Source organism: Hesperophylax consimilis, chromosome 16, assembly GCF_061612785.1.
Source record: "Hesperophylax consimilis isolate HC1 chromosome 16, BYU_Hcon_1.0, whole genome shotgun sequence".
NCBI lineage: Eukaryota > Metazoa > Arthropoda > Insecta > Trichoptera > Limnephilidae > Hesperophylax > Hesperophylax consimilis.
Genome location: NC_142851.1, coordinates 19,370,286 through 19,395,012, shown reverse-complemented (window position 1 = coordinate 19,395,012; position 24,727 = coordinate 19,370,286). Strand labels below are relative to the sequence as shown.

The window sequence follows — 24,727 nt, the reverse complement described above, 5'->3', positions numbered from 1 at the left end:
TTATACCCTACCTAACCTTGTTAGCTAACAATAAAAAGTGGAATTTGTTTTATTTATTTATTTGCTTATTATTAATATTCACATAAAAAGTATGTTACAGTTATCATAGAAGGGAAATAGAATAAGGAAAACCGAATGTTATAATTTTCTGATTAAAATTTTAGTATGCAATAAATGAAAACATCAACGGAACTGAATTTATTTGCAAGCCTATGTAGCCTTCGGACTGGGAATGAAATAGTTTTTTTTCGACGAATAAACAAAGAACAGCTCTGGAAGCCTGGAAGTCTCATTGAATCATTACAATGAAATCCCACCACGTGTATTTACAGATTTAAAAAAAACTTTATGTGGAATAATAGTGCATGCTAGATCGTTATCATTTTTTGCATTTTTAATCCATAAGTCACAGTCACGCTTTGTCGTATTGGCAAATTACAGATTTTTTTACATTTCAACAACTTTGATGTAGTGTACAGTACACACGCCACGCACTTCTCAATAGTCAGTATTAAATTTCGTATAACGAAACTCCGTCTATAACTTTATCGAAAACATTGATTGTAATATAATATGTATTGTGAAATCAATATCACTTGAGATGACTATTTTTGCTAATGCATTTTGGAGAGGTCTGTGTTTGGTAACTATAGTATTCTCTTTATATCTCTCTTTGCATATATGGTATCAGTATAACTTCAGCTATTGGAAGAGCAAGGGTGTTCGCGGTCCACAACCATCATTCCTCTTTGGCAACATAAAACAAACATCATTAGGAAAAATAAACTTTGGAAAAGAATTCTAACAGCACCCATTCGTCGAGGTATATTTCCTGTTTAAAGAAGTCCTAATTGTTAACGATTCGGATTTGATAAAAACGTTTTTGATGAAAGACTTTTCACACTTTTCTGATCATGGTTTGGAATTTGATAATTAATTATCTAATTATTATTGTACAAAGCAAGTAGTTTCACACGATGCTCACACTTCAGCTTACGACCAACCTCTTATGTTTTCTACTAAAATGCACTATACCCCTTTTCTTGGCATGCTTTTCACGTACACCATTTTGTTGTTTGCAGGGCTCTCCGAGTTGCTATGATAGAAATGCGCATAGCTCTTAAGGCAGTTTTAAAATCCTGCAATGTGAATCCAGCTGATGATAAGCTTCTTCAAATCAGCAACAACACTGTCTTCATGATACCAGACAACATCTACCTCAAACTTGATTCAATCCTTCAAACAGATTTTGACAAGCATTCCAAATCTTAAAAACTCCTACCACAATATCTGGTTCAGCTTTTTCTATAATGTGTAATATTTTGAAGAATGGACTTTTGTTGAAATTCGGAATGTCTGACTTTTACTGATACCATACGCCTTAAAAATGTTCTTATGGGAGCTAAACTTTTATGACCCTAATTTCCACGTAATTGATTTTTTAAATAGGTTTTCAAGTTAATGTTGACTAGGTATGTCAACTAATTAAGTTATCATTTTTTTCTGGTGCCAAAGATATTTTCAGTAGTATTTATGAATAATAATAATAATGTTCATTGTAGAAATTTTTTTCCCGGGGGGAAGGGGGGTCTGTAAATCAATTATTTATTGAAATATTTTTTCACGTAATATTTATATCACTTAAAATTACTTTAACATGATGTAGTGAATCATAGTATCCTCCCAAGGCCCCTAGTTCTTTACAAAGTACCAAAATATAATATTAAGACCCAAAGAATTATTTTGCAGCCCGATTAAATCAAAATAATCAAAATGAATTATCTCGTTGTCTTCATGCTGGTAAAAAGAAATAGAATAACCTAATTGTGTAATACAGACCCAAAGTCCTTTTTGTGTATTAACATATATAGAGTTTTTTCTTCTTTAGTTTTAGTACTAAAAACTTTACTTGCCTCGTTTAAAAACTGTATACTTCTTATGGGTTTGAAGTCATAATTTTATTAAGTGGATTCGTAAGTTGATTTTAAAATTCTGGGCCAAAGGAGGTTTGATTATGTATCTTCCATAAAGCAGAAATAATTTTTCTAGCGAAGCAAAATCGCTTGAACTTTCATGACACTTGCAAAGGTTTTTGATACACTCAAAATATTTGCAGGGTTAATGCACATATTTTGAGTTTATAAATTCCATCAAACTAAGGTGCTCTATATCCATTTAACTATCAAAAAAATATTAAATTAAGTAGTTAAATACATAGATATGCAAATATTCCAAGTCGAAGCCAGGAAAGTAAGTAATTTTGAGATAGGTACACAAATATTAAAGGTAATCAATAAAATAATGCAGAAGACGTGCTAGGAGATGGTCTATAATGGACCAAGGAAACCGAAGTAGAGCTGTATACACCGGGACACCTGTAAATGCCATCGTCGAAGCAATAGATTCCCAACGAGGACAGATTTTTTTTCATATATTATATTAGCTGTTCTTGGAGATCAGTATCCTTTGGGTAAGAGGAATGCAACGAATCAGGTTCTCAGTTGAATCTTCATTCTGATGCCGGCCTTGGGTGACATGAAGAACACCTTGTTATTGAGTTCCACTGGCTTATCGTCTACCATGGTGACTTCATAGTTTCTCAGGATGGATACCAGGGCCACGCGTATCTGCATCGCTGCAAATCTTTGTCCTGTTAGAAAAACAGAATTGTTATATTATACTTTGGAGAGTCGCTGGAAAAAAGTTGTCAAATGAAGCGAGTCTGACAGCAGTTCACAATTATTTCTATTTGGGAAACATGTTTACGAGAGATGGAAAGGTTAGATAAGGATATTGAACGAAGGGTAAATATTGCAGAAAAATCCATGAATGGAGGATTGACGCGGATGGTGCTAATAAACAATTCTCCGAAGAAACAAAGCCAGCAATTCAACAGAGTTCTGACACCATTCCTGATTTATGGAAGTGAGACATGGAGCTGGCAGAAGAAGGATGAAAAATATACTGAATGCTGTAGAAATTAGATACGTGATGTCTGGAATAACTGTATAATATACTGAATGCTGTAGAAATTAGATCTCTGATGTCTGGTATAACCGTATAATATACTGAATGCTGTAGAAATTAGATCTCTGATGTCTGGTATAACCGTATAATATGCTGAATGCTGTAGAAATTAGATCCCTGATGTCTGGTATAACCGTATAATATACTGAATGCTGTAGAAATTAGATCCCTGATGTCTGGTATAACCGTATAATATACTGAATGCTGTAGAAATTAGATCCCTGATGTCTGGTATAACCGTATAATATACTGAATGCTGTAGAAATTAGATCCCTGATGTCTGGTATAACCGTATAATAATAATAACCTAAAACTTGTAGCGCAGTTTTATGCCATTTCACTTCAAATGCATTCGTATTAAAGCGCCCTTGTGGTGATTTTTCACAAATCTGGCAGTAAATAAATTATTCAATGCAAGGCAGGTGTAAAATATTTAAAAAAACTTTTGTCGCCGACCTTTCGACTATCAAGAAAGAGTTTTCAATTACGGAAATGTTTTAATCAAATTTCACCTGCAGAAAGCAAAAAAAAACTTACTTCACAAGTTACTTCTATCTAAAAAATAATGATTAGATTTTTAACCTTTTTTTTTAACTTACCGATACAAAACCTCGGTCCATCCCCAAAAGGCAAATAGGAAGACGCGTGCCTGGACTGTTTTGCGCCCAACTCAAACCTGGTCGGGTCAAATTTATCAGGGTCGGGGTATATTTCCGGGTCCTTGTGTATGCCTAGGAGTGGTATTATGACTGGGGTTTCCTTCTCAATCACAACATCCGTTCCGGGTATTCTGTAATCCTCCGTACATTTCCTTAGCAGAATGGGCAGGGACGGATACAGCCGCAATGTTTCTGAAAATATTGATAAGTTGGTATATAACCTTCGAAGCTGTGCATAGATCAGTGGCTGTGGCTTGAAATTATATGTGTTTGAAGACCAAATCTGATTAGCCAAGTACTTTCCAACCTCTTTCGTCTCCATCTAATTCCTCTGCCTAACTCGATTTAGTCTCTCGAAATTCCCCAATAAATTGGGAATGCCCACTATCCCACTGCCTCCGGAAAGGAGCTTAGGAGCAATTGTGACTCTTGTGCGATATTCCCATTAAAACCTGTCATACTGCATTAGAAATGTATCAAATTATGGAAGGATTTGAGCATGCATTCTCTCACCAAACACAAGAGCCGTGTCTCTCTCCATAGTGAGTGAAAGCTAATATTTTTCTTTTTTGTGTAACATGAAAAATAATTTTGTGTATCAATTTTTTTGTTCACAATCACACGTATATAAATTTCAAGAGTTTTTTTAAGTTTATGTGATTATTGTAACTAACTATTGTATTTTATGCTTTATTTTTTATTTATGTTATACCATTGTTTTAAATTTATTTTATGAGCTTTAAGTAAAAGCCCAGCAGGTCGTTAATAAATACATTCAATAAAATTAAAATAAGTAAATCAATAGTCCCACTGTCGTTTAGTTCCACTGACTTCGGGCAGTTGGACTCTATGCGGTGTTCATATTATAGTATTGTATATAATATTTATTACTTAATTGTTGATACTCGCTTCAAGCATCTCAATAGAGCAGTGTTTCCCAGCCTTCTTTATGCCATGCCCCACCGGCATCTTTTTTAATTAAACAGCAGGTAAATCTTCAAATCATATTGTAATATGTTTGTAAACATATGAACCCCTAACGAAATTAAATAAAACCTATTCTAATACATATATTATAACTGAAATTATTACAAAACACAAATTGAAAATGTAATTAAGTAGAATAAAATAAAAATTAAAACAATAATAAAACACAAGTTACAATTGAAATTTAGTACAAACACACACATATCTTGACGCCTAATTCATTATTAAATTCAGTTACGCTTGCTACAAAGAAATTTTATGTCCTGATCTAACTTATTTAATTTCAGTCTTAGGTCCCCTCTATAAATTATATCCAATCGATTTCATTTTTTAATGAGTAAATCGCTTATGGTGCTAAAATTTTTTTGTATGACTGATGAGTATTCCCCTTTATACATATGTGGAATACTTACGTGTCTCATCTCTAAAGCGTGGTGCCCCACCTCTGAGGCGTTATGCCCCACCGGTGGGGCGTCCGCCCCACCGTGGGAAACACTGCAATAGAGTCTCTGTTACGAAGGATATTTGAAAATCTTTGATCACCTTTTATGCTGAGATCAGATACGCTTGGGATTGGGAAATGTTGATGTTGACTATGCTCTACCTACATCAGACACTAAACTTCCTGAGCCGATGGTCAACTTTTTGTCTTAATTTTCCCGAGCCGTTCGGACTTAGAAGATGTCTAAATTGGAGGACGTTTAAATTAGTGGGCGACTAACTAATTTATATAAAAGATAACTCTCATTGGCGATGCAGTCATTCTCGTAGCAGTGTATTGGTGTACGTTTAACGAGCTTGTTAGCGTGATAATAATAATGTGTGTTTTGTTGACCTTGCGCACAAATTATTGTAGTTTCTCCGATTCCTCAATTAAGTAAATGTGTAAATTCGCCTACACAGTAAATGAGTGAATATTGGCAAATCAACATATTATATGTGCTTATAATAATAAGTATTATATTTGCGCTATGTAGTCAATATAATTTAGCATAAACTTCTGTGGCTTGACTTCAGTTAACTTGTATATTTATATCTATCATTGTATATTATGTAAAAGCTGTTTGTTTCTTACAAAATAAATAAATAAATAATTGAATTCAATATATAAAAACGGGTAAAAATATAGATTTACCTAAAAACCCCTGTTGTATTAATTTTTCGAATATCGACACCTGTTACTCTGAGCTCCAAAATTGTAGCTAGGTGGGTTGCTAATATCCTACTGACTGCTAGTTAAGGACTTTATTAAGAGTGCCGACGTATTTGTCATTTTGTGTCACTGGCATACAGAGCTCCGGGGCAAAAAGGCCCCTTTCTCTTTCATCATGAGTTTAAATTGGTTGTTGGAAAATTATTTTTGGTTTTTTTTTTTTGTGAAAAAATTTTTTGCTAATGAAAACATGGCTGCAATTAGGGGAGTAATTTTACGTAAGATTTGTTTAGGTTTTTTAAATTGAGTTTTGGCATTTGCGTCGTACTGGGCGAGACAATTAATGGCCGGGTTAGTATGCGTTGGAATGCCCGAATAAAAGGAGTCTGCGAGACTTATGATGTGGTCTTTAAGAAGAGGGACTTCGGAGTCACGGTGGAGCTGGGAGACCCTCATCCAGTGACGGCTCGTGACTTTTGGGTGTACTAGAGTGCTAATATTATAAAAAATGGCATTTCAGTATAGCCGTGCACTGCACGGAATTCCTGAAAATCTTCATACAAAAAATCAATTTTTCGAAAAAAATAAAAAATCATTTTCAGCTTCAACAACATCAATTAAGCCATTTTTTGTAATATTAGCACTATAGTAACCCAAAAGCCACGAGCCGCCACTGCCCTCATCCACTTGGGGGCTCCCAGGATTGAGCGAATGGCTTTATTTTGGAATGTTTACAGTCTATTTAATTGAGATTTAGAAGCTTGGGCCCAGATTGGGCTTGGTAGGTTAATTTTGGTCTTATTGTGGATTTTTATATTAAAAGTTTAGTTTTTGGAGAAAATTTTGCATATCATGGGGTAAAGGGATGCAAAGGTTTTGTTGGCTGAGTTTAATGTTTCAGTGATATGCTTTGCCCAGGTTAATTTACTGTCAAGGGTAACTCCGAGGTATTTAATGTTTTTTTGCCGAGGGACGTTTTCTCCGAATAGGTGGATGTTAGGAGGTCTTATGGGGCGTTTACGGGAGAAAACACAAGGGGCGCTTTTGGAGGGATTTATACTGATTCCCCATTTTATGAAAAATGATTCTAGTTCTGACGCGTGGGCGCGTCGTGTTGCGGTTATTTCGCTTGCTGAAGTCGACATGACTTTAGTATCGTCTGCAAATTTACCTATTTTAGTTTTTTTTGTGCGATGGTCGTACTTAAGTAGATGTTGAAGAGAGTTGGCGAGAGAATAAAGCCTCGAGGGACACCAGCTCTTAGCAATCTCACGGTGGATGCCGACGCATTATGCTGTACGCATTAAAGTGTTTTTTATAACACCATATCGCTTGCCATACTATCCTGTACAGATCTGTAACACCTGATAGATGATGTTTTATAAGTGTGGACGTGGCGACGATCTTATGCTGTGATCTGCTAGCCAGGCGATATTTGAAAATGATGCGACCCCCTCTTCTGCCTACCGCAAGGGAGGGGGTCGGAGCAATTTAGGGAGCGCCGTGATCACGCGGCTGTCAGCTGTCAAGTTGACAGATCCAGTACGAAGAAATGATACTCCGCAGCTGCTCCCGTAGGGAGAGGAAGATTATAGCGTAGTCTGACACCTCAACATATAATTTGTGTAAGCCACCAAGAAGACTCAACGTCTTCCCCAGTTCTGAATACCATCTACAAGTCCGGTATCCACCAATGCGGTGTTGAGCCATCGCCTCGACCACTCCACTCCATTCATCTCCGCTTTCATCTGGTGTCGACCATTAACCTGGAGAATTCGCCGCTGACTGCATCCAGCAATGCAGTGTCGATCTTTGGCCCGAATTCACCGTCGACTACATCCACCAACTGCGTCAACATCGGTCAGGAGTCAATTCTCATAACAGCACTGACGCAATAAACGCTGTACCTCACAACCTCTTTCATTTGTCTCCTCACCACATCCCCAAAGTCACGTAAGTCATTTAGATATTACATTGCATACGAGTTTACCTTCGATAACTTGCGTCATGTAGTGCATTTCCTTCAAAGCATCGTAAGTCATTTTTCCTTCATGTTTTCCCAGGACATCTTCGATTTCCAGTCGAAGTAACTTCTGGAGGTCTCTACGCTTAGCAAGTTCATGCAATGCGAAACTTGTCATAGTCGAGGAGGTCTCGAATCCCCCGAGGAGAAAGCCAAATGCCTGGGCTGCTACTTCCGACATTGTCAAGGGATCTTCACTTCCGTCCTCTGGGTGCTTGGTGTCTGAAATATTTATTTTTTTTATTTTTTTATTTTACATTAGATACATTTAAAGGAGACATAACAGTAATAATATAGCATAATGAGAGCATATATTTAAAATGAGTAGGTACAAGTGTTATTACGTTTTGTTGGGTCGGATTTAGTTCCTAGCTAGGCAGATTGCCTGTTTTAATAACCACGAAACAAACGTCATTTAGTAATTTTTTTAACATATGAAAAAAATATAAAATAAATTTAATTATTATAAATGGAATATTACATTTTTTAATTGAAGATTTTGATATTTAATATAAACTCGATCTACCTGTTAAAACCATAAAATTACGATTACTTTATGAAACACTTAATTAAAATTATGGTAAAGTTAGGAATTGCTGCACGCTTAAATACTCAAAAATAATAAATGACACTTGAAACAACTATCTAAGTCGAGGGAGATGGAAAAACATGGACAGAATAGATTAGGCAAGTTTTTTAACAATTTTTTAATAATTTTGTATGTAAAAAAGCCTAACCTAACCTTCCCTTACCTAACCTAACCTAACCTAACCCAACCTAACCAAACCTAACCTAACCTATACTAACATAATCTATAATAAACACAAAAAATTATATTTATATAATTACATATAACACTATTATATATATATTACATATAACACTATTACACGTACACTGGAGTGGTGTGGTTTAATCAACTAACGACAGAGATAAGGTTAGAACCGGACTATAATAAATTCAAAAATAAAATAAACTTCACCACCTTAAATAATTTAGCCAATTAGAATGGCGATGACATCTCACTATATTACTTTATATATTATTATATAAAAAAGAAAAACAAAAATCTCTTCACTTTATTTGTTTTTGTGATTTTTTTTTCTTCTATTTACATATGTATGTTAAGTTTTTATTTTTTTCTCTTTAAACACGAGTTTTTGACTCTTGTAAAGGAAAACATGTTAACATTTATTTGAAATACGTTCTTACTATGTAAATTTAAATAAAAATTTAAAAAACATGCCTAAATACCTATTTTTAATTTTATTTTGTTTCCAAAGTTCTGTCATAATACCTAATTTGCAAAGATTAAATGATAATAACTTTTCTTCTAGCCACTCGTAATATCACCGTAATATCACTCGTAATATCACTCGTAATATCGTAATGCCACCAGGAATATCAAGAAAAGAAAACAGAAATTTTTTTAAATGGCTGTCATCCCATATAACGAAAGCGAATATTCATTTTACGTAATTAAAAATTATAATGCTAAAACAAAAAATTTCCCAAATGCAGATATTTTCGTTTTATAGTAATTAGGGTAAATCAAAATGTTTTTTTTTTTAAACGTATTTAGCATGGCCAGCGAGTCCGAATAATTACCATTTCCCTATTCGGGATATTGTAGTGACAGTTCCACTGGCTTCAGGCAGCAGGCACCCCACAAGAGTCCCAACTGCTCCCAACCGTCTGGAGCCAGTGATATTATGGCATTCCCAATTATTGGGCTATCTTGTGAAGCTGATGGTAGAGTGGTGAGGAAGGAGATGGGAAAGAAGAAGGTGGAGGAGTGAGGAGTCCCTGTCTATTTAGATCTGGTCACTAAACCATTTCAAGTAAGTAATGTTTATTTAGGTCCACATTATTTTAGGTTATTTTTTATACGTCAGAACAACAATTATTATCAACATATGTGGCTGCTATAAGAGTAATAAATCGATAAAATCCCTGTTTACTTACTGCATATGTACTTATTTACTTCTAAAATAACTTTTTGTTATTATTATTTTCTTATTATTAATTACTTTTATTATTATCTAGCTAATTTATTTACTTAATTTATTTATTATTACCTATCAGTTATTATTTACCTACTTTTATTTAGTTATTTTATTTTTTCTTATACTTTATTATTCATACTATCCATCTTATAATAGTTAGTATGGTTAACCTATGGTTGTGTCTGATAAGCCAGCGCAGGTACCTAGTACTTTAATTAACAGAAGAATATTATTGTTGCCAACTTTTTGTCTACCGGTCTCAACACAACCGTGTCATTAACTTTTCTTTTTTTGGGTTTTAATTTAATTTTATTATTATATTAAGTTTACATATATGTATTTTTTAAATGATGTAATTGTAAAGCTGCACATCTTGATACAGGAATAGTGAGATGTGCAGAGTATGTTTTTTATGTTAAAAATTGTTTTTTGAATAAATAAATAAATAAAGCGATATTTACCATCGTGCATTTTGTGATCTTCAATAGACTGGTTGTTCATCAATCGTATCATCAGCTGCATTAAATCATTTCGTGTCACATTATTTTCTTTCCTAAAGTTGACCGTCTTTTCCACCGCTTCCGTGAAGAACTTGGTGATGTTTTTATCCAGCATCTTAAGGTCCACGTACTGCAGCAGCTGGGGGGCAAACAGAGGCAGAAACATCAGAATAGCTTGTTTTAAGTTCACGTCAAACACACTTTGTCCAATCGTTCTCATGAGAGTATCAGGGCATTTGAAGCTGTTACTATCGATCCCGAAGGCGCACGATGATATTACGTCGATGGAGAATTTGGATACCACGTCCTTCATATCGACTATCTCTCCCGCTTTAGCAGCAGTCTGCAAAAAATCTGTCATCTCTTCACCGCAAGCGGCTATCGTTTCGTACATGTACTTCATCTTGCTGGACGTAAAGGCGGGAGACAGTTTGTGCCTGATTCTTCTCCACTTGGCTCCGTTGACGTTAAAGAGATGACCTGCCAAGGGCTCGTGATCGATGTTAAACGCCAATCCGTGATCGGTGAAGTGGTTAAAGTCCTTAACGGTAATGTTCTTGATCATTTCTAGATCATTGATGACCATGGCGTTACGGTGGAACATATAAATTCCCATGTAAGGATGTTTCTTATTCTCAGAGTATAAATCCGCGAACAGATTCCCAATGTGTTTTCCCATCACCATTCCCGTTAAGTTTCCAAGAGGGAAAGCTGGTGCCGGTCCATATACTCCTTTATTGCTCCAGTAACGAAACTTTTTCTGGAACCAACCATATAATACACATCCCAATAGAAATAAAAGCAACAGAATATCCACCCAAAAAGATACAAACAAAAAAGCCATTTCTATTTATCTATTGATTGATATAATCAATAAATCAACAATTCGATGAGAAGATTTGGCTTTTGGTATTATTTGCAAAATGTTCATGTACCGAACACACTGTCAAAATTCTCACTGAAAATAAATCGACTTATAAAAGCAGACAAAATATCCCCATCTTGTTAATCGGTTTGTTTACGAGAAACAGCACATAAACCGAACCGGTTGTTCGTTGAGAGGCCGGCCGCAAACTACTGTCCATAAATAAACCACTACTGTCCATCTACCGTCTGCTACTTAAAAAATAAATTGGTTTAATACATAATAAATTTGATGTAGGTAGATACTATTGTATTCAGAGCTGGATTCACGTCGTAAGGAGGCACCGGTAGCTGAGCGTCAAGGACTTTGTTGAGCTCAGACGTGCTTTAATTATGAATGAACAGACAACTTCAGAATATGAGTATTTTAAAATTTTGTCATTGGGAGTAACCCGTATTTATACCTGCGCATTGTTAATTATTTTTACAAAACACTGAAATGCAATAAAGTTGCAGGATGTGGAAATAATCAAAGTATTTTGCGGGCGTATCTGTACGCCAAAAACAATACCATTTTTTCCTTGCTGATATTGATCAAATATCTAATTTTATATTTGATCAGATGAACAATTTCGTTGGCCTGTCTGGAGTCGAAAGGTTTTGTGTGAGTTAATAAAATTTTTCAGCGGGAAAATAAATACTTTTAGAAGACATGTTGGATCAGGGGGAAAATAATCTGTTCAATAGTCATTGTGGGATGTCTTTATTTATTGTATTTGTATTAATGTAGGTATTTGGAACTTATCTACAACCACCACTAGGCGCATACGCAGTCGGTTATTGGTAATAATATCTATAAATGTGGGGCTCTTTCAAACCTAGTGTGTTTCTGGATTTTATTGTTTTTTGTGATTACAACCCATGTGATCTTTGCCCCGAATTTGCCCAAGCACGTAGCACAGTTGCACACAGTTGTCAGTTGGTCAAAGATAGGTCAAGTTAAATCGCAATTTGCTTTAATTTTGTTTATTTATATTATTCGCCCATTCGGGCTTTTACAAACATGTGATTACATTAATGACCCATGCCACATAGAATGTGGCGGAGAAATCATTAGTTTTGCGGATGATACTGTTCTCCTTATAAATGGGAAAAATTGGACAGAAACATTTAAGAAAGCAGAAGACATACTAAACAGGATTAAAAAATGGCTAGACTATCATTCACTTACACTAAATGCTAATAAAACCAAATTCATCACTTTCAAAATAAAAAATACAAAAAACTTTGAAGAAAACCTCAACTTGAAAATTCATAGCCCGCATCACTTAAATGAGCATTTTAATTGTCCCTCATTAGAAAACGTTGACCATATAACGTATCTAGGTCTAAAAATTGATGGAAATTTAAAATGGACCAATCACATTAGCTATTTAGATAATAAAATTAAAAAACTAAGTTATTTTTTCAAAACTATCAGGAATGTGCTCATTAAAAAAGACTTAATCAAAATTTACATGGCTCTCTGCCAATCACTGTTAGAATACGTTATTATCGGATGGGGGCAGTGCAAATAAAAATATACTAAATCCACTAATTAAAACTCAAAAAGCCATAATGAAAATTATGCTGAAAGTTCCTGTAAGAACTAGCACTAACGAAATCTTCACCAACCTTAACATCATGTCAATTAAACAACTATATTCTAAAACTATACTCATTTACATTCACAAGTACAAAACCCAAGAAATAACAACAAACACGTACAATAGAAACACTAGATCTCATGGTCAAAAACTTATCCAACAAATAACTACTAATACAACTTTTTGGCAAAAAAGCTTCTTATATCATAATATTAAACTCTACAATAAAATACCACTCTCACTCAAAAACCTCAACATTATAACATTTAAATCTCAAATAAAAAGCTGGATACTTATACTAATATCAAACACAGACTAAAACAGTATCTACTAAACTGAACTATACAAAAAACACTATATTACTTATTTTAAAAAATATATGTGCACTGCACGATATGTGTTCATAATTAAATTCATATGTAACTTTGTTGTACCTAATATTAATTTTCTTATAATTAAATTATAATATGTAAATGAAATCCTCAGCACGGGAGATCCCAGTGAGGATATCATTATCTCTATATATTACTAAGAAAAGAAGACAATAAATAATAATTATTATTATATTATAATAATAATTTAGTGGAACAGTAATCATGAAGCAAATTTTGCAAGAATTTGGAAAAAAATAATAGTATTATGATTACCTTAATTATAATTGAAGGATGTTATTATAGCCTTCCTGTAACTATAATCCGTACAGTTGAACACATTTACAATTTCTGCGAGAGTATTGCCAACTGCATGCAATCTAGGTACAAGCGAGTATCGAAATAACTCAGTCCTGATATTGTTGTTGCAATTTTTGAAAAAATCTATCGTGTAGTTCTAGTCGGTATGTAGAAGGTGATTAGTAAATCAGGGCTGTCTATAATTCAGATTCAAGTCAGAAACAAGTCTTATATCTGAGAGTTTTAATAATTTTAATTCTTTCATCAATTTCATCATTCATTTCCACTCATTGGCTTCTTCTAGGCTAGAATTAAACTAAGTAATTCTTTAAAAAACTGCAATCAAAAGGGTAACACGAAATGTATGTCTACAATTATTATGATTTTGATTGAGAATATATATTTGGGTATCAGAATATGAATATACTAATGCAAGATACTGATTGTTCGCAATTGTCTGGCACCATTCGACAAATGCCTTTTCGAAGCGAAATTCTTGTGGTAGGCCTAATATGCTACATATATATATACATATTTAGGCCGTATTATATATACGCGAGCCAAGCTGCCGAAATTCTTGTGGTAGGCCTAATATGCTACATATATGTACATATTTAGGCCGTTTTATGTATACGCGAGCCAAGCTGCCGAAAAATCTTATGAAAAGGTACGTAGCAACCGCAAATGGCGCGAAATGCCGCTTGCAGTTCCTTCGTTCCTTTCCGGTAATTCGTTGCTCGGCTCGCGTTTCGGTTGCCAAATGTTTACGTATCGTAGTATAACAATTTAATATTTTGTAAGGTTTCAACGCAACAAACATAAGAAAACACATTTATTTAAGAATGGCTCTATATATTTATACTTTATCATACGGATACATGGATTCATGCCATTATAATGTGTCTACCTTAAATTATATATAATTATTTGTTTATATTATATACTTGTTAGCTGAAGTCGTCGGCTTTGCCCGGGTTTTACAAAGAGTTTTACTGAATGTCATGTAGACAGTGACCTTCATCAAATCCACGCCGCCCGCCACAGACACTCTTCTTCGTATAAACAGATAGATGGTTAAATTATAATGGTGGCGAGGAGCGCCCACTAACTACAAAACTATTAACAATTGATAAAATTCATAATTTTTTTAAAAGAAAGACAAAAATTTCCGGGTTACGAATAACCTGACAATTTAAGAAAATCTCCTACTACCACCACAGTAATCGGAAAATGTTGCTTGTGTTGTGATGGGCGATTTAGGCAGCCGATGAATTGGACACTCTACGCCTGGGTGGGACCCAAACGCGATGTCAACTCAGCCACCGACCGATTATTATTGTCAAGTAGCAATAAATGTATAATAATTAGTAGATACTATTTGAGCTCCGGACCGAATGTTGTCCATCTTAACAGGCCCTGCTCACGATTGCAGAACAACTTGCAGAACAGCATGTTGAACCGCCAATCAAATTATTACTATTCCACCTGCCCGACAAAGGGAATAATAATACATTCAAATTCATTTATACAAAAATTACAAAGGGTATAGAATATAGGTACTTCCTATTTCTTAGAGATAACCCAATTCACAAGAAGTAAAGTACAGATTATAATACTACAGTGTTTAAATATACAAATAGAAATGGAGGTATTAAATTCATGGAAGTACAGGTTTAAGGTGTAGTAACATTTGTTCAAAGTGAATTTTTTGTATGATGATTTAAATAGGAGTATTTTATTATCTTGTATTTGTAATGTTACGTAGTATTGAAAGAGTTTTGGATAATATCTACCATTTTTCCCATCATATACCTACTATGAAAAGAAGAAGACGATTTGTTGCATTGTAAATTGTCGCAAGTACACAACAGTCGAATTCGTGTCGTGTAGCAAGAAAGTGCAATCGTCGTGTCCAATCGTTTGCAAATATCAAAATCATACGTATTGGAGGAAATTTCACCCCGTGAACAGTACAAGTTCGTCGAGAGCCCTATTGCCGGGATTCTTGGGAATTCAAGGTAGGCTGTTCCTTCATTCCACTTTTCCCGTGATTTTTCAAAACGAATTGAATGAGCTTTACATTGTCGTTTTTTGTGGATTTGATTTACAGTTCATTTACCTACGTGTAATAGAACACGTTACAAAAGTCCTTTTTGAAATATTGTTTTGTTTGCTGGTATTAATAGGTTTTCTTTAAATCTCGTAGCGTGTTTATGTTTTGAGTGTTTTAGTGGGAACTTGTCTGGAGAAGACCGTACTAATAGGAATAACTCCTCCATGTGATCGTCAAAAGTTTATTTTTTTATTCGGCCGGCGGTTTTGCCTACGCACGTTCCAATTTAGAGACCCAGCATGCTGCCCTGCAAGATTTTTCTGCAAATCGGATGGTGATTAGGGGCTTTAAAATTCCTTCTATAGTCAACCTTTTTTTGGTTATATAATAAAAACACACATCGAAAATCGAAATAAATGCCGTTTTGTGTTTAAGTACGTAACGTACTGGACATAATATTAACATATGTCATTTTTTGGCGCCATGATATCATTTCATGGCGCCAAGTAGCCAATGCACCTAATACAGCGCCTTTGAGGTTTGTACTATATTTGGTTTCTGTTATTTGAATTTCAGAATACTTTAGGTCCCTTGTAAATTGTCCTAGGTCCTAGGTAAATTATTGTCCAAGGAAGCTAAACTAGCAGACCACGATGGAGTGCTGGTACCTACCCTGATGTATGGCAGTAGGGCATGGAACTGGCAGAGGAAGGATGAAAGTAGACTGAATGCGTTCTAAATGAGATCCCTGAGGCGTAGTATGTGTGGTAAAACCATATGTGAAAGGGATTCTTAGATGGTTTAGTCATGTAGAGAGAATTAACGAAGAAAGTAGTGTGATGATAATTATGAAGCTAATATAAATGGTAGAAGAAATCGGGGACGCCCGAAAAAGACAGAGTAGGTATCTAGCACAGTCGATCGATAAAGCTTTTATCGATAATGTCGGTTATTTTTCATCGTTCCCGATCACGACTGCATATCGCTAACGTACAAACAACAGTTCACATCGAATAAATACAGATCACTTAGTCGTTGTGAACCATTATTTGCTCGTTGGCGATCTGCAGTCATACTTGGGAACGATTACAATCGATCGAGCGTGGTAGCTACCCAGGGGACGATTAAATGAACAAAATACTCGGACTAATAGTGAATCGGGCCATGTTAGCCATGCCAGAGTCAAAATAACAGAAGAGTATGCATGAGCCCATGTAAGAATTGAATAAGATAGCCAAAATGCCATGCCAAAATATTTTTCAATCAAATCATGTCTAAAAAACGCGCGTAAAGTGATGGATTGAAAATGGCTCGTCTAAGCGTATGTACGAACTCTGTAAAACCCACAGACATAGGAATTAATAGACGAGAAGATAATGGCGAGGGGTAAAATCAACTGTTGAAGAACGAAGGGAGTGAAGCTGACTGTGATTCGTCAATAAATCAATCTGACAGTAAATAGGCATCTCGCATTATAATATCACCATTTACTTCTTAAAAGTAAAATCTGCTTTTGAATGAATAGACATTTTTACATGGGAGCGCAAATTACTCGCCACGTTATGAACAAATTTGCGAAGTCCAAATTCGGCAAAAAAATTCGGTTCTCTTTTCAGAGTCGAATATTTCGTTTAAGTATTTAGTTAAGACACTTTTATAAATGTTCATAATTTACTTCCCAGCAACCAACCAGCTTTGTGTTTCGCGTCCAGACGTTTCTCGATGTGATAGTATATGTTTCTAAAACTGATCTATATTATACGATGTGAATATGCTTAAAATAAAGTAAAATAATGCTTATATATGTAATGTAATACGACAATTGGGTTTATTCTCTTTTTCAAATCTATTTTTACATGTTTTCATAGTACAAGTCAACATTTTGCCGTGTTATTTCGTAAAATGAACCGATGATGCCTCGACCATAGTTTGCACAAGAATGATGACGTCACGTTTTCAAATTTCACTTGAGGCCATACGCGAGCACAGCCGGCTCCAATGGAACCGGTATGGGGAGTGGGGATAATACGCTTTTAATCACTTAGGGCAGGTCTACTAATATTCATATGTCTATGGTAAAACCTGTGTAATGTTCTGAACATGGTGCTTATTTTTCACGTCTGAATTCTGCCACTTAGTTCACCTCGATTTTTCAGGAGAATGTATCAGACTTTCCCTTTTTTTTCCCAAAAGGGTTTCCAGAATATTAGGCGGTCGGTCGAAAGATTTGCAAGGTCATATTTAGATGGAGAGTGAAATGTCGGCATATGTAAGTATGTATTCAGAATGTCAGAGCGGTTCCTTCATCCCGATCTTACATCAAATATACAAATCATGGCATCTAGTAGATCTCCTCTTAATCTTAAGCATGATGGCATCTCTGGGTACCAAGAAGAATGTCTTGTTGCTGATTTCAATAGCCTCGTCGCTAACCACGCTGACTTGGTATTGGCTCAGAATGGACGTCAGCGCTATGCGTATTTGAAGCATGGCTAATCGTTTTCCTGGAAAAAAATAATAAACATCAGTTAAATTATCTATTTTAATAAGATGCAACTATTATTTTGAAAAATCCATTATCCATGCAACGTACTTTATAAGTATGTAATGTTATATGTACAAAACAGCTGTATATCACTCAAATACTTTGTGGATTTATAATCAAGATTAAATTTGCAGAAAAAAAATTGGCTCGGTACGTAGGTACTAAAACATCTTATTTTGGTCATAAGATTTTGTATAATTGCAATAAGCTAAAAACGTAGTGTCACCCTAGCTTATCATCGCACATGAGTTGATTGGTACTTGTTTACGACCCTTTATACGGCCCTAGATACTTACAAGCTACGTGACCGTGACGCAATCATACATAGCCTACCAATACGCTATTCTAGACGAGACAATACCCTAAAATAAAACCAGAATCTTAACGACGTAAGTGGAGCAGCCGTGCACAAAATTATGCGACGCGCGGCTCTAACGTATTGGACAGACTTGCGGATGAATTTGACACATCAAATCTCTAAAAGAAAGTGGGAATCCTAACGACATAAGTGATGCAGTTGTGTAAAACCAATATTCGGTGCGCGGTCCGGCGTAATGGTCGGACCTACGGTCGACTTTGCCCTAGAAGGCCTAGAAAATCGATCTTTTCGTGTGGTTTATTTTAATTATTTCTGATGAACGTATTACTAAAATCTCAAATGTTTCTAGAGGGATCACTCGGGAAGTTACTAATTCATCGTCTAGAAAAATAATATCTGGTGCTTACCCCTAATTTTATAATTTTATAGTTGAAAAACGTTTTATAAATTTTTCAAACCACTTAACATAAAATATTTTAATGGTAGGGTCCTGTTTTTATTAATCTTAAATATATATATATATCTTACTTCCGTAGGGATCCCTCTAGAAACATTTTAGATTTTAGTAATATGTTCATCAGAAATAATTCAAATGTGAGCTTCGAGCAAACCCCCATTATTAGAGTCTTATGGTTTCCGTACCCGGCGCTACACAAAAGTCATGCGCCATATTAACAAATTTTGTTACATATTAGTCACAACCCAGTAGGAACGTTAGTTTGGTTACATATTAGTCACAACCCAGTAGGAGCGTTAGTTTGGTTACATATTAGTCACAACCCAGTAGGAACGTTAGTTTGGTTACATATTAGTCACAACCCAGTAGGAACGTTAGTTTGGTTACATATTAGTCACAACCCAGTAGGAACGTTAGTTTGGTTACATAATTAGTCACAACCCAGTAGGAACGTTAGTTTGGTTACATATTAGTCACAACCCAGTAGGAACGTTAGTTTGGTTACATATTAGTCACAACCCAGTAGGAACGTTAGTTTGGTTACATAATTAGTCACAACCCAGTAGGAACGTTAGTTTGGTTACATATTAGTCACAACCCAGTAGGAACGGCAAGTTACCAAAGTTGAGGTAATGAGATATTCCATTGCCGACTGCGTTTTAATTTGGTTTTAGTGCTTTAATCCACAACATATATTTCTGTGTGCAGTGCTGTGGATTGAAATTTTTTTATGGATTTAATACATCTGTATGTAACTACTTTGGGTGATCTTGTAAGTAAAATTAATTGCATAAAAAACAACTTAAAAGAAAAGTTTGGGTTCACCTATACAACATTCTCGATCTTATCCTTAGCAACATAAATGTGTGTGACGTGATGAGAAGCGAGGAACCACTGGTGAATGAAGACCAGCATCACCCGACGCTGGACATTTCCGCGCGACTATCAAGAGCGGTTCGGTGCAGACGAAGACCCCGCCAAAACGTTCGCCGCACCCCCCGCGGGCCCCCGCCTTCGCTCCACAAGTATAATAATAATTATAATTTTCACAAATTTAATTATAAGCGAGCAAACATAGAACTGTGCAATAATATTCTTTCGCATTTTGATTGGACATTTTTGTACACCATAAAATCTGTAGACGAAGCAGTGAAATATTTAAACAATGTACTGTTTAGTATTTTTGAATTATGTATACCCAATAACAAACCCAATATCACAAACGATGTATATCCGATATGGTTCAATAAGAGCATTATAGATAAACTTAAAGGAATCGCTCCGAAAAAGATATCTATTGCACAAAAAGCAATCCGATTATCTGATATTTTCAGCGAGTAGATCCGAGCTAAAATCTGAAATCAATTTTGCTTAAAAACAATATATGAAAAATGTTCAGAATGGGATCAAAGACGACATAAAGTTTTTCTGGGACTATATTAGGTCACAAAAAGTTAACCCAACCTCACCAACATGCTTGATTGAGGAAGGCGTAACTTTTACTAACCCCGACACAATTGTAAATAAGTTTCCTGACTATTTTCATTCCGTCTATAGTCAAGTAAAACCGAAACTTGAAACCAATTTCCCAACAGCATCACCCTGGAACGTTGGAGATATCTTACTTGGATTGACCAACATCCAGGAAATAGAAACTTGTATCCGGAATCTCCGACCTGATAAGGCTACTGGTCCGGACGGTATTCCTCCTTTAATAATTATAAAAATCTCTCCAAATATCTGTGTACCCCTTGCGTACATATTTAATCTCTGCATCATGTCTTCCACATTTCCACAGTGTTGTAAACTAACGAGGGTCAGCCCCATTCACAAAGCTGATGAAAAGACTGACGTCAGAAATTATAGACCAGTTGCAATACTGTCAACAATTCCAAAAAAATTTTAAATGATTATCTGTGATAAAATCAGTCCACAAATCACGCCTTTCTTAAAAGGTAATCAACATGGCTTCTTACCGAAGAAATCAACGGTAACCAACTTACTCTCTTTCTCTCGACGGGTAGCACAAGGCCTAGACTGTAGGCATCAGACGGACGTAATCTACACGGACTTTGCAAAGGCATTTGACCGAGTAGATCACGATATTCTAATAAAAAAGATGCATAAAATAGGTTTTAATCAACCCTTACTGACATTTTTTGCGTCATATTTAAAAGATAGAAGTCAGTATGTAAATATAAATGGATACGACTCCCATAAGTTCGCAGCTCTGTCAGGAATTCCTCAAGGATCGAATCTCGGTCCCATGTTATTCCTTATTCTGATAGATGACATTCAGGATTGCATACGTCACAGCTCATGTCTACTATTCGCGGATGACATGAAACTGATGAAGGAAATCGAATCAGATTATGATTATTCGAAACTGCAGGCCGACCTCGATTCAGTCATGATATGGTCGGTAGAAAATAAACTTAACTTCAATATTAAAAAATGCGTTGTTATGACTTATAGTCGTTCACAAAATCCGCTATTCTGCCAGTATAGAATGAATGGTGAAGTACTTACACGCGTAAACATCATCAAGGACCTTGGGGTGATCTTTGATCCCAAGCTGACATTTTCAAACCACATAGTCCAGCTTACCTCGGCTTGCTCCAAAACTCTTGGTTTTGCAATTAGAACTTGCAAACAATTCAATAACATAGAAGCAATGACCGCCATGTTCAACGGAGTGGTCAGAAGCAAGCTGGAGTACGCCAGTACTGTCTGGATACCTTATCAACTTAAATACATAAATATGATTGAACAAATTCAAAAAAAAATCCTAAGGTATGTTTACATGCGATCATACGGAATATATCCGAAATTCATGCATCACGTGGAACTGCTAAAGGAGACAAATTACCAAAGCCTGGAGACTAGGCGTAATGCCGGACTCATGGTATTTGAATTAAAGTTACTAAAAAACCTTATCGATTGTCCATATCTCCTGTAATGCTGCGGCTTATTCTTTCCTGATAAATACTGTCGAAATCGTAGCCACGACCTATTCTGTATACCGCAGGGTCGGACAGATGTCATTGCCCAACATAGCATGACAAGAGGTATGACCTTGCTAAATGCCCTACCAGCGGATATAGATGTGTTTAATATCACTATACCATGTTTTAAAAAAATATGTACATGTATTGTTAGTTATAATAAAATTGTACCATAATTGGACTTACCTGTCTGTCGTACAATAAAAAATAAAAAAATAAAATAAAAAAAATAATTGTTAATTGTAGGGCATTCATTATCGCCAAGGAACTAGTTACATGAGAATGATGTCAAATCGGCTTTTCTTTCTAACTCCAATCCAAGCCTTCTCCGCTAAAGTCTTTCTAACGTATTCCGGTAAATTATAGTTATACTAGCGAGGCCGGGCAGAAGTTATCCTGCCACAGACCGTCTTCTATACAGGGTGTATCGGTACGTACCTGACAAACTTTAACCAGCTATTCTTTAGAACATTTGGAGTAAAAAATGTTATGGGCACTTTGCTGTCCGGTAACATTTTTTTTTCAATTAAAAACAAAAAATGATTAAAAAATCCACACTCCGTCACTGTCATTGGCATTGTTTCTCGTATTTAACAGCTGTTATTAGCAAGTGTGTCAAAAAGCGTGTTCGCTCTTTCATACACACCAAATAATAATAGCTAAAAATGAGACGAATGGTGCCATGCCATTTCGTTGTGATCGTAAATGCGCGCTAATGTAGGTACGTACGTACATTATTCAACGAAACTCGAATAAAATATTGCCAGGTGGGTTTTCAAACTTTGACAAAGGATAAAACAGTGGTGATATGTGGTGAAAATATGAATAATAAATTTTTTATTAAAAAAAATGTTACCGGATAGCAAAGTGCCATAACAAAATGGCTAAAGAAGGAGTTAGCGCAACACGGCATAACACCCCAAAAACAAACAACAAAAATTGTCAGGTTATTCGTAACCTGGGAATGTTTGACTTTCTTTAAAAAAAAAAAAACTCTAAACAATTTGTTGTTTTAAAGTTATAGTAATAAATTTTAATTTAATGTACGGCGATTTGTTGAACAAAATTTTTGTCAACCCGTCTTTTGCCAATACGAATAGATAAGTTCTAGAAAATAAATTACGACCCTCTGCTACTATAAAAAAAATGTTAAACTAGTAAGTAAATGCGAATTTCAAGTTGCATTGCATATGCTCACGTAGCTTGCAACTGACGTCAAACCCGTAGTCGACGCGTCGCGTCGTGTACGAACACTAGCAACATAGTATAGCGGTAAACCCACAGACATAGGAATTAATAGACGAGAAGATAATGGCGAGGGGTAAAATTAACTGTTAAAGAACGAAGGGGGTTAAGCTGACTGTGATTCGTCAATAAATCAATCTGACAGTAAATAGGCATCTCGCATTATAATATCACCATTTAGTTCTTAAAAGTAAAATCTGCTTTTGAATGAATAGACATTTTTACATGGGAGCGCAAATTACTCGCCACGTTATGAACTAATTTGCGAAGTCCAAATTCGGCAAAGTAAATTTCTTCTGTTTGCAGAGTCGTAGTTAGTTTCAGAGTATTTAGTTAAGACACTTTTACAAATGTTTCATAATTTACTTACCCCAGTAAACAACGATGAGCACACTTGAGAATCGCTACATTGTGATGTGATAGTATATGTTTCTAAAACTGATCCATATAATACGGTGTGAATAAGCTTAAAATAAAGTAAATAATGCTTACTTATGGAATGTAATACGACAATTGGGTTTATTCTCTTTTTCACATCTATTTTTACAAGTTTTCATATCACAAGTCAACATTTTGCCGTGTTATTTCGTAAAATGAACCGATGATGCCTCGACCATAGTTCGCACAAGAATGACGACGTCACGTTTTCAAATTTCACTTGAGGCCATACGCGAGCCCAGCCGGCTCCAATGGAACCGGTATGGGGAGTGGGGATAATACGCTTTTAATCACTTAGGGCAGGTCTACTAATATTCATATGTCTATGGGTAAACCTATGAAATCGGTAGTACTACAATAGACGTACTTTTTGCTTGCCACTTTGAGATTAGCGCATCAATACGCGCACAATATAATATTATATAGATATTGTAACGTCATATTTTCTGTTAAAATGTCAGAATGTGAATGATAATGTAAATAACCAATTAAAATATATCTGAAGAATTAGGTAGGTACCTAAATGAGTACGTAGTTTTTAAGAAATATTTTAGGAACTATTTTTAAATACTCGTAATTCTATTAAACAAACGGTCGATTTCGGTTTTTTCATATCAAATTTCTTCTCATTTTTGACCTGATACAATTTACAGTTATTTTGGAAAATTATATTAATAAATTCACGGTATAATATACAAAATTAAAACAATGAACGATGGTAACAAAACCAATGGAAAGAGGAAAAGGTCTGCGGACGTAAATGTGCCTGGTTCAATTGATTCCAAGGCCAAAAAACCTAAAGGATCAAACTCGGTTCGTAAAATTCAATTGTTAAATATTATTCGGGTAAACTTGTCGAATTCCGCTGCACGCAAAGGCTCTTTAAGAACAACACTGGACTTCAACCGAGACAACTATTTAAATAAACATGCACAAAATAGGCTTATAGCTTATATGGTTTAGTTTGGGTTATTTTAATCATTTTTGCATAGTTTCTAAACTTCAAACCTAACTTTGACTGAGAAAAAATGGAATTTTACTGCATGTTTTACCATCTTCCATCACATAAACAGTTATTTTGGTAATTTTCCGAATCGCTGGACAAGGATTATATGAAATATTTTTTAAA

At 35.2% G+C, this 24,727-nt stretch overlaps 2 protein-coding genes across 3 annotated transcripts in view; both read right to left on the bottom strand.

Annotated features, from left to right (window-relative positions):
• Positions 1-43: 43 nt before the first annotated feature.
• Positions 44-11,848, bottom strand: LOC149416841 (putative cytochrome P450 6a13). Its single transcript, XM_089641004.1, has 4 exons — positions 10,317-11,848; positions 7,817-8,071; positions 3,627-3,878; positions 44-2,650 (listed from the first exon to the last, which is right to left on the bottom strand). Exons 1-4 carry the CDS (start codon positions 11,197-11,199, stop codon positions 2,490-2,492), a joined length of 1,551 nt encoding a protein of 516 aa, XP_089497130.1. The 5' UTR covers positions 11,200-11,848; the 3' UTR covers positions 44-2,489.
• A 117-nt stretch (positions 11,849-11,965) lies between these two features.
• The window catches only part of LOC149416840 (putative cytochrome P450 6a14), a 34,212-nt gene continuing 21,450 nt past the window's right edge, over positions 11,966-24,727 (bottom strand). For both annotated transcript variants that reach the window (XM_089641001.1, XM_089641002.1), the window contains exon 5: positions 11,966-18,093. In XM_089641001.1, coding sequence (XP_089497127.1) covers positions 17,909-18,093 — 185 coding nt within the window. In that variant the 3' untranslated portion in view covers positions 11,966-17,908. The remainder of the gene's footprint in view (positions 18,094-24,727) is intronic.